Source organism: Mercenaria mercenaria, chromosome 6 (assembly GCF_021730395.1).
Source record: "Mercenaria mercenaria strain notata chromosome 6, MADL_Memer_1, whole genome shotgun sequence".
Lineage (NCBI taxonomy): Eukaryota > Metazoa > Mollusca > Bivalvia > Venerida > Veneridae > Mercenaria > Mercenaria mercenaria.
Window position 1 is genome coordinate 68669883 of NC_069366.1, and position 17527 is coordinate 68687409.

Sequence of the window (17527 nt, forward strand, 5' to 3'; positions counted from 1 at the left end):
ACACTGTTTATGGATGCTGAAGGGTCTGATAGTTTGTTTTGCATGTTTTTCTGACACAGCCATAACATTCAGGTCGTGCAGCCATTTTACAGCTTTTTACAGTATAGATTACTATAGAAAGAACCAGGTAGCCCTCTGGACATTAGTTAAGACACAGATCGGCATTCACGCCCGGCAAAGCCTAAACTGAATTGCAACAAAAGAAGGGAAGTTTAGCAAGAAAAAACACTGCCTTGCTAAAACAACACGGGGACTCTTTATTTGAATCAAAATTTGCTAAACTGCATTAAAATGACTCACCAAACAGCTATATCTCGCTTCTCATCATCTGGTGCAGTTTTCAGTATATCAATGACTACAGCGTGACAGGGATAGTCAGCAAAACAGAACACATCGGGATTACGCAATGATTGCACAATGAAAGATAACTGAAACAGAACAGACATAACTATAATAATAAAATCCTGTCTAAATAACTTAGCTATCTGTTTCAAAATTGCTATTTCTGCACTACTATATAACAGCTTGTAAGAATCACATGAAAAATTGTAAGGAATACACTTAATGTCTTTCTACAGGTTTCAACAAGTTTTTATAGACCACTGAATATTCAATCTTCTATAAGCCATAAGTTCATATTCAAGTTAGAGAAGAGCTTCTTTCATCAAGTGTTGAAGAAATTGTTTTAAGTAAAATGTTATGGACAAAATAATCTCGATTTGAATTTTTAAAAGATGAAACCCAATTTAAAGGCCAACATGAAATCAATGCTGATCATTATTGATTTTTTACCTGGCCTTCCGTATTTTTCCACTGCCTGTATATATATTCCACTGGAAATATTTCCTGCAGCCCCTGAATGAGCCCCTTCATCAACAGACGCAAACCCCTCTTGTTAGCCACCACAAACTGTGGATAGTCAAGCTCTCCTACAACATCCCGCCAGCTCATGTGTGGTGCCTGTAACAAAGGATTAGTAAAAGACAGATTTAGTATTATTCAATTTGTCTGTTGGGTTTTAGGTTTTAAATTAGTACTGTTTTCCAACAGCATTTCAGTTATTTAGTGTCAGGCAGTAAACCTAATCAGTGTTCCTGGATTCAGTACCAATCCCAATCTGTTCTCTGCAAGTAACAGCCTGCCCACTTCTCAGAGGTGGATGACCAATAACTTCAGACACATTGCCTTTGACCAAATCACTGAGAACAAACATATATCTTGCCCATATTATTCAGTACTTATCAAACAAACTCAGTCAAGGTTACCTGCATACCTACTTTAAATGTGTGGTTTTCAATTTCATTCAATTTTTCTTTTAAAAGCCCCCACAAACCCTCCAGAGGTTAAAAATTCATGCATAACTTATGTTTGATATTTGCATCAGGATGGAAAATAACAGAACAATCTTGAAAAGGTGTATTATTTAACCAGAAAAGTGTTATAAAACTGATATCAAAATGGTATATTTTGTAGCTTTTACTGTTATTTCCAGAAAACATTGGTATCAAAATCTTAATATTATAATACATACTAATTATGTTCAAAAATACAGATATATCCCTTCTGCCGTCAAGATCTGCTAAAATGAAAATATGTATTAAGTACAGTGAAATAAGTAGGTATGCAACACATATATTCTTATAACCTACCAAATCCTGAACAACTTGTACAAAGTTCTCCACATTCCATATGTTCACACCAGGCTGGTCCATCTTGTCTTTCATATCACCCCAACCACTCCCTGGAGCTACACTCCCCTGAAAATTACATCACTAAAATAACTTCTTTTACTTTTAGCAAACTGTGTTTTAGTTTCTACTTAATCTTCATTTGTCTAATCTCTTGATGAACAATTTAGAAAACAAAAATCACAGGTCAATCAGAGTATCAAAAATTGTTTAGCTTTATCTTTCAAAACAAAACCCCAATTTTAACCAAAAACACTTGAGAAGTTCAACTAGTTTTTTTGCACTGCATCAATTTCTTCGTCTTTGATTTCAGTCTTCAGCTTTGTAAATAAACTCATCACAATGTACAAACATGTACATGGTTGGCAAATGACTTACAGTTCCAGACCCTCACTTTTTGATGGCAGTAATTTTCAGCTTCCATTGTGGAGGAAGACAAGAGGTGCCTATCCCAAATTTTCTGGCAAGGGAATGCACCTAAGAAGACAAACCTCAACTAGGCCACCTGAATGACACCTTCACACACACACACACCCCACACACACACAAACGTACTCCTGCAGACAAACACACCAACAACACAACAACAGCACAACACACACATTTTACCAAAGACTCTCAAGATGATTATACCGTCCTGGCAGGATTTCAATCAACAATAGCCACACGGTAGTGGACAAAACAAGGATCACATATTCCTGAATCTTCCTACTGTTTAGAACAACAATGATTTCAATATGAACTAACTACACGTTTTTATTTCTAATTATTTGAACATTTAGGTCTACTCATAGTTTTTGACCGAACTTAACCCAGTTTTAAAACTCAACTAGAAATCCACAAGAAGATTACATTCAGACTAAACTTTCATACAAATCCCACAATTTTAAAAATATGGCCAGAGAAGGAAATTTCACAAGGTTATTTCTATTAATATGAGATTAAACTGACCTAGTTTTTGACAGGCAAGAGTACCCATTTCAAACATTGACCTAGATAGTCATCAAAGTGAACATTCTGATACCTTTTTCATTTATGTCTTTTGATTAAACATTAAATGGCACTCCCAATAAGAGGTCACATTTTTCTATTTTTAACAGTACTGACCTAGTTATTAATAACTAGTTTGACCCAATTGAACTTCCATATCATAACAGTGAACATTACCTTGCCAACCACTACTACGTATCCCATGAAAAACATGGCTTCTAGAGAGGTAACAAGGTCTATTTATTATTTGAGCTACTGACCTAGTTATTGACGGCACGTGACCCAGTTTCAAACTTGACCTAGATATCATCAAGGTGAACATTCTGACTAATTTTCATGAAGATCCATTCAAAAGTATGACCTCTAGAGAGGTCACAAGGTTTTTCTTATTTTAGACCTAATGACCTAGTTTTTGACCGCAGCTGATCCAGTTTCGAACTTGACCCAGATATCATCAAGATGAACATTCAGACCAACTTTCATACAGATCCCATGAAAAATATGGCCTCTAGAGAGGTCACAAGGTTTTTCTATTATTTGACCTACTGACCTAGTTTTTGACGGCACGTGACCCAGTTTCGAACTTGACCTAGATATCATCAAGGTGAACATTCTGACCATTTTCATGAAGATCTTGTGAAAAATATGGCCTCTAGAGAGGTCACAAGGTTTTTCTATTTTTAGACCTACTGACCTAGTTTTTGACCGCACGTGACCCAGTTTCGAACTTGACCTAGATATCATCAAGATGAACATTCTGACCAATTTTCATGAAGATCCCATGAAAAATGTGACCTCTAGAGAGGTCACAAGCAAAAGTTTACGCACGGACGGACGCACGGACGACGGACGCTGCACGATCACAAAAGCTCACACTGTCACTTTGTGACATGTGAGCTAAAAAAAGTCAGCAACTTTAACTTATTTCACATTGTTGTACCAAAGACTTTCTCAAGATGTATTTAATACCTGTCCTGGTTGGTCAGACAATGCTGAAGGTGTTTTTGCCATCATGCCAAGCACATGAGCGACCACACTTGGAGTAATGTCCCGCTGACCAAACTGTATCAACATATTCCTGCATTCTTCCATACTGTTGAGAAACAACAATGTGATTTCAATATAAACTAACTAACCAACATGTTTTTAACTTATGCTCAGACACAATAAATATTTAAGCATGGAACATTTTAGGTCTACATTTATCAGTGTTTTAGTCCGAAACTTAAACTCAGACTTTAAAACATCAAATCTGCAAAATGTCCACTAATGAAGATTTACTGATATATGTGTGGCAGCTTAATACTCTTTCATGCAAAGTCTCATCACAATCTTTGCATAAATTATGGCAGAGCAAAAGGAAAATTTAACTTTTTAATATCCAAGGATTAATTTCTGTTCAAATTAAAACTGATGAATATAAACTGAGAATAGGTCTTTTAGCAGCTTTTTCTAAAGAATGGCAAGAGTAACCATTCCATTTCAACAGGTTGTACCAGTAGTATGCAAATAAAGTATTACTAAATGACCTGTTTTTTTCATTTGTCTTTTTGTATTTAACATCATTTTTAACATGCACGGCAGTCAGTTAACCTAACTAAGATTCTGCATTCGTTCTGACTTGTCTTCAACAAGTACTGGCAACTCCAAGCTTCCCCATTACATATGAATCTGAAGTTGGTGGACAAATGACTTCAGACTTCAGCATATCATAACAGTGAACATTCACCTTGCTCTACCACTGACTGAAACCAGTACATTACCTAATGAGTTAACTGGGTGGGTGAATTTTGTCAAAGCTGAAATATTCATAGTTACCTTAAGTTTAATTATTTATCATCTGACATGCCTACATAGATAATATACAATACCGATACTTACGTGGAGGTACAGGCAAAGCCTGACTCCAGAATCATGTCTGCTAATGAGGCATCAAGCTGAAATTATAATAAACAATACTTTTAGGAAGTTTTCTTAATATAAACTACAGAACAGAAATGACACTTTTAGCTGTTTGATAAATGACCACATACAAACGAAAATACCGTTATTACAAATTTTCAAGCCTTACTTTTGACGGATGTCTCTTACGACCCTCTACATTTTATGTCTTGTTTATGATAAAGTGTCTTATGATCTTCCAAAGTGATATTTAAAGTCATGCATGTAAAGAAACTTGTATAGAATCAGTGATTTTCATACAAAAAATCTGTATTTGTATTTCACTGAAGACTGCAGCACTTGCTGCGACCAAACCAACAATGGTGAGAGCTACCAAATTCTGCCTACAGCCAGTGTCAATGAAAGAGGCCAACAAACAAACTTCTATGCCACAAGGCTGTTTCATACTAGTTTTAAAGTTCCTAATCTGAAAAGGAGCAGCAAGATAAGTGAACTGCTGTATCTGTTACACCAGGCAAAATTCTTGTATCACACAATATAGAGTGTAACTTACATGTGTTTTCGGCATACTGGTGACGAACGTTAGTTTATCCACTGATATATCTTCTGTTTCAGGATAAAGTAATGGTCCTATAACAACTGGTACACGATCACGAGGGAAGTCTAAAAAACAGGAAAACATTCACTTTCTTTAAGCTGCATACAATAAATATACATTTAGGGACTTATTTTCACTGACTTCATGATTGCTTCAATCACAAAAAAAATAGTTTGATTCATAGTCCAAGAAATTAACCTTTACAATGATAAATTTCTAAAATGGACTGGTCCATCATTCAATTTTGGCATTGAATACCATTTACTATTCAAAGGCATGTTCCCTGCTCCCTTCAAATTTAGTATCTACTGATTGAATAGCGAACAGTGCAGACCATGATCAGCCTGATGATCTTGGTCTGCACTTGTCGCAAAGGCTAAATCACTTGCCGCCAGCAGTCTTAAGGTTATATTATTTCACTTTAAATGGTATATCTCTGACTCAATTTATGAAGACCTACAGATATCATTCTAAACAAACTTCAGACTAATTTGTGAAAGTATGATAGATACAAGTGAAATAGAAATGCAGTCAAAAAAATACTTCATAAACTGAAGAATATTTCAATATATTTGTTAAATCTATAAAACTGTTGTTCGTTTTTTTTCCCAGTTTATTTAGAAATTCAATTTCAATATTTGTCGTACATGGCATGAACTCTTACCTCTGTACTTTAAATCACATCTGTGTAACAGAACTGAGCTTTACTCATCCTAACTTCAGCCATATTCAAAACTGACTTAAGTTGTCAACATATATAATATGCTTAGGTAACTTTCTTGTAACTAGCATGACATGGTGTTATGACATGGCATTACCTCAGTGCTCAGTCATTCCACTTTTTGTCTTAAAAATAGTCTTCCAGTAACTAGCTCATACAGCAATTTGAAGAAAAAAAATCCCTTCAACTACAAAATCACTTTTGCCATATTTGAAAGACTGTGACACATCTTACTACAATAGGGAATGGTTGAAGAGGCCCTTACACGACATACCTTTTCTGAGTGTCTTGAGGAAAGCTTCTTTTTGATCTACACCAATGCCGAACTGTTCCTTCGAGTGTACAAGGTGAGCAAGCAGAAGATGTAAAACTTCAATAGCAATATCCTGAAGCCCACCTTCTTGTCTTACAGCCGAATCTTCAAACATAATGCCATATTGTTTAACTATCTGTCATAACTTAATGGATTCTTACTTTGAAACTAACCACAAGCTAAATATTATATGCAGATTATAAAACCCATAAGGACAACTCTTTTGCATATATTTCAGATAACTGAATTAAACTGAGTAACCAAGTAATCATAATCTTTCATTTAAATTTACAAAACTATCATTTTTTTGTAAAAACGGTCCTTTTTTTCTCCAAAAGTATTAAAAGCTTTGTTCAATAATTCAAAGATAGAGAGAAGATATTTTGCTGACCTTTTTTACAATATGGCATTCTTAAACAATATTCTTTTAAACTGCACTGGATGTATAAAATTTCTACATAAACTGATGAATTCCTAATATTATTATATAAGGTTAAACCTTTTTTCTGATGCAAACAGTTTTAAAACTTTAAACCAATTCAGAATTTTAATTTACCGGCATCTACGTATGAGCGGAGTAAATCTGGTAATTTCTGTTTCACAAACTGTGTAGCGTGAGCTCTTATTTCACTGTTGGACGAGTTGAGAAGTGCGAGACCAAACACAACTTCTTGGACACGGGTCAGACGAAGTATCTTACTGATCTGTGAGAACAGGTGCACTGATGGCTTTAAAGTCTGAAATAATAAGAACAAGTGTACTGATGGCTTTAAAGTCTGAAATAATAAAAACAGGTGCACAGAAAGCATTAAAGTTAGAAATAATGAAAACAGGTGTGCTGATGGCTTTAAAGTCTGAAATGATAAAAACAGGTGCACAGATGGCTTTAAAGTCAGAAATGATGAAAACAGGTGTGCTGATGGCTTTAAAGTCTGAAATCAGAAATAATGAAAACAGTTGCGCAGATGGCTTTAAAGTCAGAAATAATGAAAACAGTTGCACAGATGGCTTTAAAGTCAGAAATAATGAAAACAGGTGTGCTGATGGCTTTAAAGTCTGAAATAATAAAAACAGTTGTGCAGACAGCTTTAAAGTCAGAAATAATGAAAACAGTTGCGCAGATGGCTTTAAACTCAGAAATAATGAAAACAGTTGTGCTGATGGCTTTAAAGTCAGAAATAATAAAAACAGTTGTGCAGATGGCTTTAAAGTCAGAAATAATAAAAACAGTTGCGCAGATGGCTTTAGTCAGAAATAACGAAAACAGTTGCGCAGATGGCTTTAAAGTCAGAAATTAAGAAAACAGTTGCACAGATGGCTTTAAAGTCAGAAATAATGAAAACAGGTGCACAGAAGGCTTTAAAGTTAGAAATAATGTAAACAGGTGTGCTGATGGCTTTAAAGTCTGAAATAATAAAAACAGTTGCGCAGATGGCTTTAAAGTCAGAAATAATGAAAACAGTTGCGCAGATGGCTTTAAAGTCAGAAATAATGAAAACAGGTGTGCTGATGGCTTTAAAGTCTGAAATAATAAAAACAGTTGCGCAGACGGCTTTAAAGTCAGAAAAAATGAAAACAGTTGCGCAGATGGCTTTAAAGTCAGAAATAATGAAAACAGGTGTGCTGATGGCTTTAAAGTCTGAAATAATAAAAACAGTTGCGCAGATGGCTTTAAAGTCAGAAATAATGAAAACAGTTGCGCAGATGGCTTTAAAGTCAGAAATAATGAAAACAGGTGTGCTGATGGCTTTAAAGTTAGAAATAATAAAAACAGTTGCGCAGATGGCTTTAAAGTCAGAAATAATGAAAACAGTTGTGCAGATGGCTTTAAAGTCAGAAATAATGAAAACAGGTGTGCAGATGGCTTTAAAGTCAGAAATAATGAAAACAGGTGCACAGAAGGCTTTTAAGTTAGAAATAATGGAAACAGGTGTGCTGATGGCTTTAAAGTCTGAAATAATAAAAACAGTTGCGCAGACGGCTTTAAAGTCAGAAAAAATGAAAACAGTTGCGCAGATGGCTTTAAAGTCAGAAATAATGAAAACAGGTGTGCTGATGGCTTTAAAGTCTGAAATAATAAAAACAGTTGCGCAGATGGCTTTAAAGTCAGAAATAATGAAAACAGTTGCGCAGATGGCTTTAAAGTCAGAAATAATGAAAACAGGTGTGCTGATGGCTTTAAAGTTAGAAATAATAAAAACAGTTGTGCAGATGGCTTTAAAGTCAGAAATAATGAAAACAGTTGTGCAGATGGCTTTAAAGTCAGAATAATGAAACAGGTGTGCAGATGGCTTTGAAGTCAGAATAAGTGAAACAGGTGCACAGAAGGCTTTTAAGTTAGAATAATGGAAACAGGTAGTGCTGATGCTTTAAAGTCTGAATATAAAAACAGTTTTGCAGAGGGCTTTAAAGTCAGAAATAATGAAAAAACCCAGTTGTGCAGATGGCTTTATAGTCAGAATAATGAAAACAGCTGTCAAAATGGTTTTAAAGTCTGAAATAATAAAAACAGTTGTGCAGATGGCTTTAAAGTCTGAAATAATTTAAAACAGTTGTGCAGATGGCCTTAAAGTCAGAAAAAATTTTGAAAACAGTTGTGCAGATGGCTTTATAGTCAGCAAAAATAAAAACAGTGACAATGGTTTTAAAGTCAAAATAATTGAATAACAGTTGTGCAGATGGCATTAAGTCAGTAATAATGAAAAAGGATGCTCCCAGAAGGCTTTCAAGTTAGAAATAATTTAAAAAATAGTGTGCTGATGGCTGTGAAAGTCAAAAATAATTAAACAGTGCACAGAAGGTTTTTAAAGTTAGAAACTAATGAAAACAGGTGTGCCGATGGCTTTTAAAGTCGGAAATAATAAAAACAGTTGTGCAGTATGGCATTTAAGTCCAGAACAAATAATGCATAGAAACATTGCACAATGGCTTTAAAAGTCAGAAATAATGGAAAAACAGTGCACAATTTTGTTTTAAAGTCAGAAATAATGAAAAACAGTGTGCAATGCTTTAAAATCAGAAATAACGAAAACGTTGCCCAATGCTTTAAAGTAAGAAATAAATAAAAAGTTGCGCCAGATGGCTTTAAAATTTTCAAACTAATGAAAACAGGTGCATGCTGACTTTAAAGTCTGAAATAATGAAACAGTGCATGGTGACTTTAAAGTTGAAATAATGAAAACAGGTGCATGGCTGACTTTAAAGTCTGAATATGAAAACAGGTGCTGGATGGCTTTACAGTCAGAATAAATGAGAACAGGTGCGCTGATGGTTTTGAAGTCTGAAATAATGAAAACAGTTGCGCAGATGGCTTTAAAGTCAGAAATAATGAAAACACGTGCATGGCTGACTTAAAAGTCTGAAATAATGAAAACAGGTGCATGGCTGACTTTAAAGTCTGAAATAATGAAAACAGGTGCATGGCTGACTTTAAAGTCTGAAATAATGAAAACAGGTGCATGGATGGCTTTAAAGTCAGAAAAAATGAGAACAGGTGCGCTGATGGCTTTAAAGTCTGAAATAATGAAAACAGATGCACTGATGACTTTAATTTTTGTTGTTGTGTTTAACATCGCACCAACACAATTATAGGTCATATGGCAACTTTCCACCTTTTATGGTGGAGGAAGACCCAAGGTACCCCTCCATCCATTATTTCGTCATGAGTGCGCACCTGGGTAGAACCATCGACCTTCCATAAGCCAGCTGGATGGCTTCCTCACATAAAAAATTCAATGCCCCGAGTGAGGCTCGAACCCACATCGATGAGGGGCAAGTGATTTGGAGTAAACGACCATAACCACTCAGCCACAGAGGCCCCTATGGATGGCTTTAAAAGTCAGAAATAATGAAATCAGGTCAAATGATGGCTTTGAAGTAAGAAATAATGAGAACAGGTGCACTAATGTGAATCACTGACCTTCCACAAGCCAGCTGGATGAAGAACAGAGCCAGGCTTGAACCAAGTTGAGGGTCAACTGACTTGTGGTCTGTGACTTTTGACCACTCAGCCATGAAGTCTCTTCCAACAAATGTACAGTGAAGGTTTTGACTCAAGTGGTTAGTGACATTTGACCACTCAGTCATGAAGTCTCTTCCAACAGACTTAAAGCTTTTGGCTCAAGTGGTCAGTGACTTTTGACCACTCGGCCATGAAGTCTCTTCATACAGATTTAGGGTAAAGCTTTTGACTCAAACAGCTTACAATGCAGGTCCAAACTTCACAGTTCACAAGGAACAGAATCTGATAGTTTTCAACATGGCAATCACGTTACAAGTATTCAACAGAATATCAGAAAGCAGTTACTTAATATAGTTCAATTGAGTGAAGAAGACATTTTCTACAAATAATATAAAACAAATAGGCTCAATCACTACTTTAATTAAGATCTGATTGAAAATGAGCTCACCTTCTGATGGTGTAAAGGACTATCTATTGCAAAACACAATGTTGAAACAAAGTTTGGCTTTGTCAAAAGTGAATTACACTCCTGTATCAAAAACTGGGTCTGAAACAACACAAAGAAGATTTTTATCCAAGTATTTAGTAAGCTAACACAATTGTGTCCCTCATTCTATGATCATTATTTACATTTCAACATGAATAAGATGTTCTGGTCATTTAATACTTCTAAAGTTTTAACATTATTTATGTTAAACTATAGTTTAACAACCATTTATGAGATTGTTTTACAAAACCCTCTGACCAGTTCATTAATTAGACATTTTAACTTAACAAAACCATGACAAAAATATAATTTCCAGTTTTATTCTTGTATAAAACTAAAGTCTGAGTAACTTCATCCAGACCAGTGGTTTCACACGTATCACATACCAGACCAGTGGTTTCACACGTATCACATACCTGATGGAAATCTTTCCCAGCACTTTTACCATCACTACTGAAGTCGACATGAGAAAATAAGCAGCGAAACAGATGTCTATCTGCCTCAGCCCCGTGTTGACTCACCAACTATAAACACAAAGTGAGAATTAGTACACAAACCAAGTTCTTCGTGAAACTGGGAGAATTAATTCCATTTCATCAAATTAGTTTTAAGACTAGAAATAATCCGCTTAAATGCAAATAACTACTTTCACTAGTGAGTCAATCAGTTTACTAATAGTATTACATGAAATGTGTGTCTAGATTTCAGCATGTGTCAATGTATTTCATAATCAGGATGCTTAAAAATCAAATGCAAAGTAACCAATATCGCATCGTAATGAATTAAAACATGACAGACAATTACACAAAACAAGATCTTTGCAGTCATATTTTGAATAAATGCAGCATTTTTTTGTGTGATAAATCACTGGAGAATTTGTCTCTTGTGAGAATCACCATTACTTCTGACTAATTTATTAATGATTTATCACAGAAATTTGCAACATGTATCAAAATTGCGAAATTGAGATTGCATCGATCTCAGTTCTTTGTGATTGTCTTTTGTCTCGTAAACTATTTGGATGGGATAATAGCTATATGTATATCCAGATTAATTTACATAGCTTAACTTTTTACTTTTCCGGGACCTGATCATGGCCAGGCAGCTTCCATCTTTGGAAGTGTCCAGGGGTCCAATAACCAGACCTCTAGAATCAATATACATTAATATTATGTACTGTATTACCAGTGTGTAAAGTAATTGCTGGTAATAGTTATGATTAGTTGTCAGAAAGTTGCTGTTATTACATTTTTTTTTAAATATCTTATTTATAATTAGCTCTCCCAGGTTTGAGGCATATTGAATATATGAAATTTTAACAGTGGTTTCTGGTAGTCTTCATTATTGATTTACTCGGCATAATCATGGCATCGTCCCCTATATGGAATGAATGTATGTTATAATCACTTTGTGCCCGACCACAACCCCTAATGGTGTTTGCAACTTATAGATATGATTTATAACATTCAGAAGGAATGATAAATTTGCATATCTGTTTTGTCCCTTTATACATTTTCATTCATTCCGTAATGATAAGGGATAATATCATGATTATTATCTTAATTCATCCATCCCCGAGAATACAAGAATTTGATAAAAGCTTCCGACTACGGCATACAAAGTGCTGTTCATTATTTATCGAACTTGCGATTGTATTTTTTCTGGGATGAAAGAATTACAAACACTTTTGTTTCCTGTCCAATATATATAATATATTTAAAACAACAAGAAAAATACCAGAACGAACTTTTGAACATAATAAAATATAGTCTCCTCTTTGTAACTACCATTCTCAAATATATTCATATTATATGCTGGACCCCTAGACAGCCCTGTACGGGTTGTCTAGAGGTCCGGTTACCAGGTCTAGTATATTCCCCGATTGGTGTATCATGCACCGATCGGTGTATCATGCACCAATTGGTGTATTCAGCGATACACCGATCGGTGTATCAACACGTAGGATGCTATTTTAAAACAAAATATTTCGAGAACCGGAAAAAAACGCATTCCGATACCTTCACATGTTGTTGATAAGATCGGCCATTTTCTGACGCAGCAAAACTTTTTCTGACAGACTGCTGCGTTTCTTGCGTTTTTTCCTTCGATAACCTTTGCCTTAAACAATCGCAGCCATGTTAGATTCGGATCTACGCTTATAAAGCTTCACAATTTTCCCAGCATCCCAAAATTTGAATGACATGCGTATTACCTTGAATATATATGGTGTACCTGTAGCGACATAATAAAATATGAAATAAATTTTCACAGTGTCAGTTTTGAAACCTCGTAATGTTCAAACTTAATTTAACAGTTGTATTATCAATAAGAAGTGATATCAAAGTTAGTAACATGTTGGTTTATTAATGATATAAGCCATTATGTTATATAAATCAAGAGTGGATCAAGGAGTTTGGTTAATAATTATCTAAACCTTTAATTTCTTTAATTTCAATATTATCTCTCATCTGTGATGATTAGCATGGATTTAGTGACATCAGACATGTGTCATTTTCTGACTTGCTTTCCCTAGTTTACAATCTGTTAAAATATGTATTATCACAATGGCATGAGTGCATTTATTATTTCATTTTGTAGCTTATACAACACTTGCTTAGATATTTTTTTTTAAATCATTATTTGCGGTAATTTTATATTTTGGTTTATGTCATTTTTTGGACACCATACTTTAGTGTAATTTTCTGACAGATGCTGATTTTTCGAGCGTTCAGGCGCCGAATCAAGGGAAAATCACTCAAAATTACCCGGATATCAACATGGCAGAACACATGCTGCAGTGGCATTGAGAAATCTTAAACAAAAATGCTTTTTAACACTAGAAATTGTTGTGTACGACAATACATAATATGTAAGTAGTACATGTGAATGTGTTTTATCATTACGTTACCTAATACAATTCAAAAATAATGAAATAATTTGAAAACTTCACCTCGAAGGGTTGTTCTTTAGTTTTCCCATGATGCGGAAATATCAAATACATGTGAAATAACGGTCAGTTGATAAATATTCTTAGCCAATACACTGATCGGTGTATTGTTGAATACACCAATTGGTGCATGATACACCGATCGGTGCATGATGCACCAATCGGGGAATATACTAGACCTGGTTACTGGACCCCTAGCCATGCACTGCCCACATCTTGTCTTGACATTTTGGACCAATAGTTTGAAGTTTAACTGGTATAACCAATAAATAAAGCTTTACACAGAGTTTATCTTTACTGTAATGACTTTTCTGATAACTCTCGATATACAAAACATACATGTCTCCGCTTCATAATTAGTAAATATGTGGGTCGAACTAAATAGAGTACGAAAGAGTCCGCACACGACTCTATCCGGTATCAGTTGAATTTAACACAAAAATTCATTCTTACATGGTTGATTTCAGCTACACTAGATCTGAAGTTTTTCTTTGCGAGATTTGCCACTGAATAACTGATTTCTGCTAAAGCAAATGATAACGAGTCCAGATTCATATTATTCCATAAAATTCAGGTGCGAAAGCTCCAAATTTCTTTGAAGCTTTCTATCCCCACTGTACAAAACGTCTTTCTTAAATAGATTAACTCAATGTCAAACGAGGTTTTGGGTCTATTAAATGCGGACATCAGGATAAATTCCTGAATTTTCTACGTCTTTGTCATTGCGGACATGGCGTCAGCACAGCCATGTTTTTCCAAGGGGAAGTAATTTGTCATTCATGATTCATTTTCGTTTCCCCTGTAAAACCATGCGTTTAAAATAATGAAAAAATGGGATTAAAAATATGGAAAAATTAAGATAGGACATAAGCTGTAAGCTTAGTTTATAAAAATATCATCTATTTACTACAAAGTCACGTGATATACAAGGAATAGAACAGAATAGAATAGATATTTAGGTCAGGTACTGCTATTGGTTTTTCTACAGGCATGAACACACTAAATAGCTGGTCTTCTTAATAATTCTTAATTATAAAATTACAAATGTATGGATTTAGCACACATCAGTTTCTATTTTAAATGTCTGTAACTTACTTTTTCTTGAAGAATATTGTCAGTGTGGACATAAAAATCAAAAGGAAAGTGTGTGGTGTGTGTAAGTGTGTGGGGGTGGTCATGTTTGATACAAGAAAAATATTTTCAGTCGAACACACAAAATGCAATAACACTGTGAAAAAATCATTCAACCTGTACACGAAGACAATATGCGCATTTCCTCTAGATAGCAAAGCTTCCTATTATGTTTCACTAAATTCTAATCAGTACGTGGTTGCTGAGAAATACTCGATCTGGACAAGAAATGTGGGATGGACGGACAGACGGACAAACAAAGCGGTGACTATACAAACAAACAAATTAGCAGGTGCAACAAAATAAAACGAGAAGAAAAAACTGCATACTCCATTCCATTGATTGCAAGTGAAATAAAAAAATCTAACAACAGCATACATGTAAATAGCATATGCATAATCTATGTAGTCTCAGATTGCACAAAGTATATATGTACAAAAAGCTACAAATAACTGAGTAGAAAGTAATGGAAATTTGGGACAAACTAAATCCAATGCAATACAAGCATGGCAGCCTGACTATATTATGACATAGAAGCAAGCAGGGAAGCACAAAAACATTAGAAAAAGAAACTAACACAATTAGGAAATAGGCAATATACCATTAAAGTATAAGCAGCTAATTAATACACATAAATATATAGCTGAGCTCAAAGTTGGCACCACCAGTGCTTTATGAGCTCACAAGCCAAGTTTACATGCAATGCACTTGCAATCTCTGCTGTGCAAAGCAGATTTAGGCTTCTAAATGGGTTGAAGCTGGAGCAGGTCCTGAAGTAGTCTGGAAGAGAGTTTCACAGCACTGTCACAGATAATACTTTAAGGAGTTCTTGCCATAAAATGTTGTTCTTTTGTTCTAACAAATATAGAAATAATACCTGTAGGTTTTTAACAACAAGAACAGAGACAAGAGAGATGGTGCAATATTATTAATCTGAAAAGGTTCTCCTGCCATGGTTCACATGCGAGACATGTAATGAGGGTGAATTTACTTTTTCAAGAAACACTGAAAAACATTGAAGAAGAATCATTGTTCACAATCTATGGAGCTCGCTCTTGAATCTTTTCCGTTTTCTCAATATTCAAGTTTCAGAAAAGAAATGCCATGCTAGTAGACAAAAAAACAATATTAGTTCAACTAGATTGCATCCAGTTCTTTTCAAAACATTTAATTGCTGTGTAGCCTTTTTACAAATATTACTAATTTGAAAATGAAACTCCAGCTTGCAATGTCCACCTCCAAAAACTTGACTACTTCATCACAAGAAGTTAGAAAGGTAGAACCTCGATGAACACCCATCTGTATATCTGCCCAAAAACTTAAAATTTGACCTTGTATTTTGATTTATTGCTATATTTTTGAGAAGATTATCATTAAAGGTACCGACCTCCAGTTTGTACAACAGAGAAAAAAGAGTTAGTGTTAAGGTATTAGGAATTTAATGCTATAATTCATAAGAAAACTTTGAAACTTAGTTACAGTCAGATTATATTTTATGAAAACACATGAGAGTTAGTTGTTTTTCCTATTTTTTTTTCACTGAAAATTGAAAAGCGTTTGAAATGTTTTACTAGAGGTAACTGCCTTTATTACTTAACTTTATTACTTAGTATCTATATTAAACAGTCATTAAATACATAATCCTCTGTGGTGTATTGGTAAAAACAGCTGGAAAGTTTTTATTGCCACGTCAGCTGGGTTTGATTCCAGACTCTTTTTTTTTTATTTTAAGATATAGTTTAGAAACAAAACCTTATATTCTAACATTCACAATATGACCAAACTTCAATTCTAAAGAAAGTAAATTTTTAGTCTAAGTCTAAAGGCAAGTGCCTTTAAAATGTGATTATTTCAATAAGACAAGTTAGAGAACATATCAGACACCAAAAGACAGTAATCCTATTTAGGCTTCAATTCTTTTACATTTTTTCTTCAAACACACTTACCCTCTTTGTTCAATGGCATTTTGTCACCTTTTGTTCTAAAGTGACAATTTAAAAAAACATTTATTTACCCTTGTAAAATATTTCAAACTGCACAGAAAACATTTATTATGACAGAAGTTCTATGATTGTAAACATTACTTTTTTTATCATATCAGCTCATTGTGTCTTATGGTTTCCCAGACACTTTTTACAACCAATCCAAAACTAGCAGTAATTCAGGAACAAACTAGAACTGCTTTTGAGAAAAGCTCATGTCTCCCACAACTGCCTAATCATCTAGATTGGCATTTCCTCACCAAGACCTGTATCACTGGCATCTGTTTTTTCAGTAATTCAAGGGCCATATTTCTGAAGTGCCTTGGCCGATTTGGCTATTTATCGAACTTGGCCAAGGACTTATTGGCAAACACATTTTGTCCAAGTTTGGTGAAAATTGGATGAGAACCTTTAGAGTGCGGACAAGATTTGAGACGGATGGACGGACAGACATAACTATGATCAAGGCAGACAGTGAGTTAGACTAGCTCCTAGACTATGATATATCTTTTTCACATTTTTATGACTGAATATAGTGAACTGAGCCAGTCTATATTCTATGTCCAATATCATGATAATTTCAACATCATTCCTCTGTGAAAATCTCTAAAATAGACTGGCTTTTGTCTCTATGAAATTGAATTCGACAAGAAAGGGTAATAATGTAGATATATATTTATTATCAGTCTAGTGGCTAGTCTAACAGTGAGTTTAACACATTATCCCATGTTAAAGCCTTGGGCATTCAAAATTAAACTTTAACAGACTTTTGATTAGGACATACTTTAAGAAGATGCTCCATCTCGA

General features: G+C 34.6%; 1 protein-coding gene across 1 annotated transcript in view; it reads right to left on the reverse strand.

Moving 5' to 3' along the window:
• The window catches only part of LOC123548663 (CCR4-NOT transcription complex subunit 1-like), a 43066-nt gene extending 28685 nt beyond the window's left edge, over positions 1–14381 (reverse strand). Inside the window, exons 1-11 of the mRNA XM_053546249.1 lie at positions 14061–14381; positions 11077–11184; positions 10622–10720; positions 6769–6949; positions 6174–6317; positions 5134–5243; positions 4560–4615; positions 3648–3771; positions 1650–1757; positions 793–960; positions 301–428 (exon numbers count right to left, since the gene is read on the reverse strand). Coding sequence (XP_053402224.1) covers positions 301–428; positions 793–960; positions 1650–1757; positions 3648–3771; positions 4560–4615; positions 5134–5243; positions 6174–6317; positions 6769–6949; positions 10622–10720; positions 11077–11184; positions 14061–14162 — 1328 coding nt within the window. The 5' untranslated portion in view covers positions 14163–14381. The remainder of the gene's footprint in view (positions 1–300; positions 429–792; positions 961–1649; positions 1758–3647; positions 3772–4559; positions 4616–5133; positions 5244–6173; positions 6318–6768; positions 6950–10621; positions 10721–11076; positions 11185–14060) is intronic.
• Positions 14382–17527: the final 3146 nt, after the last annotated feature.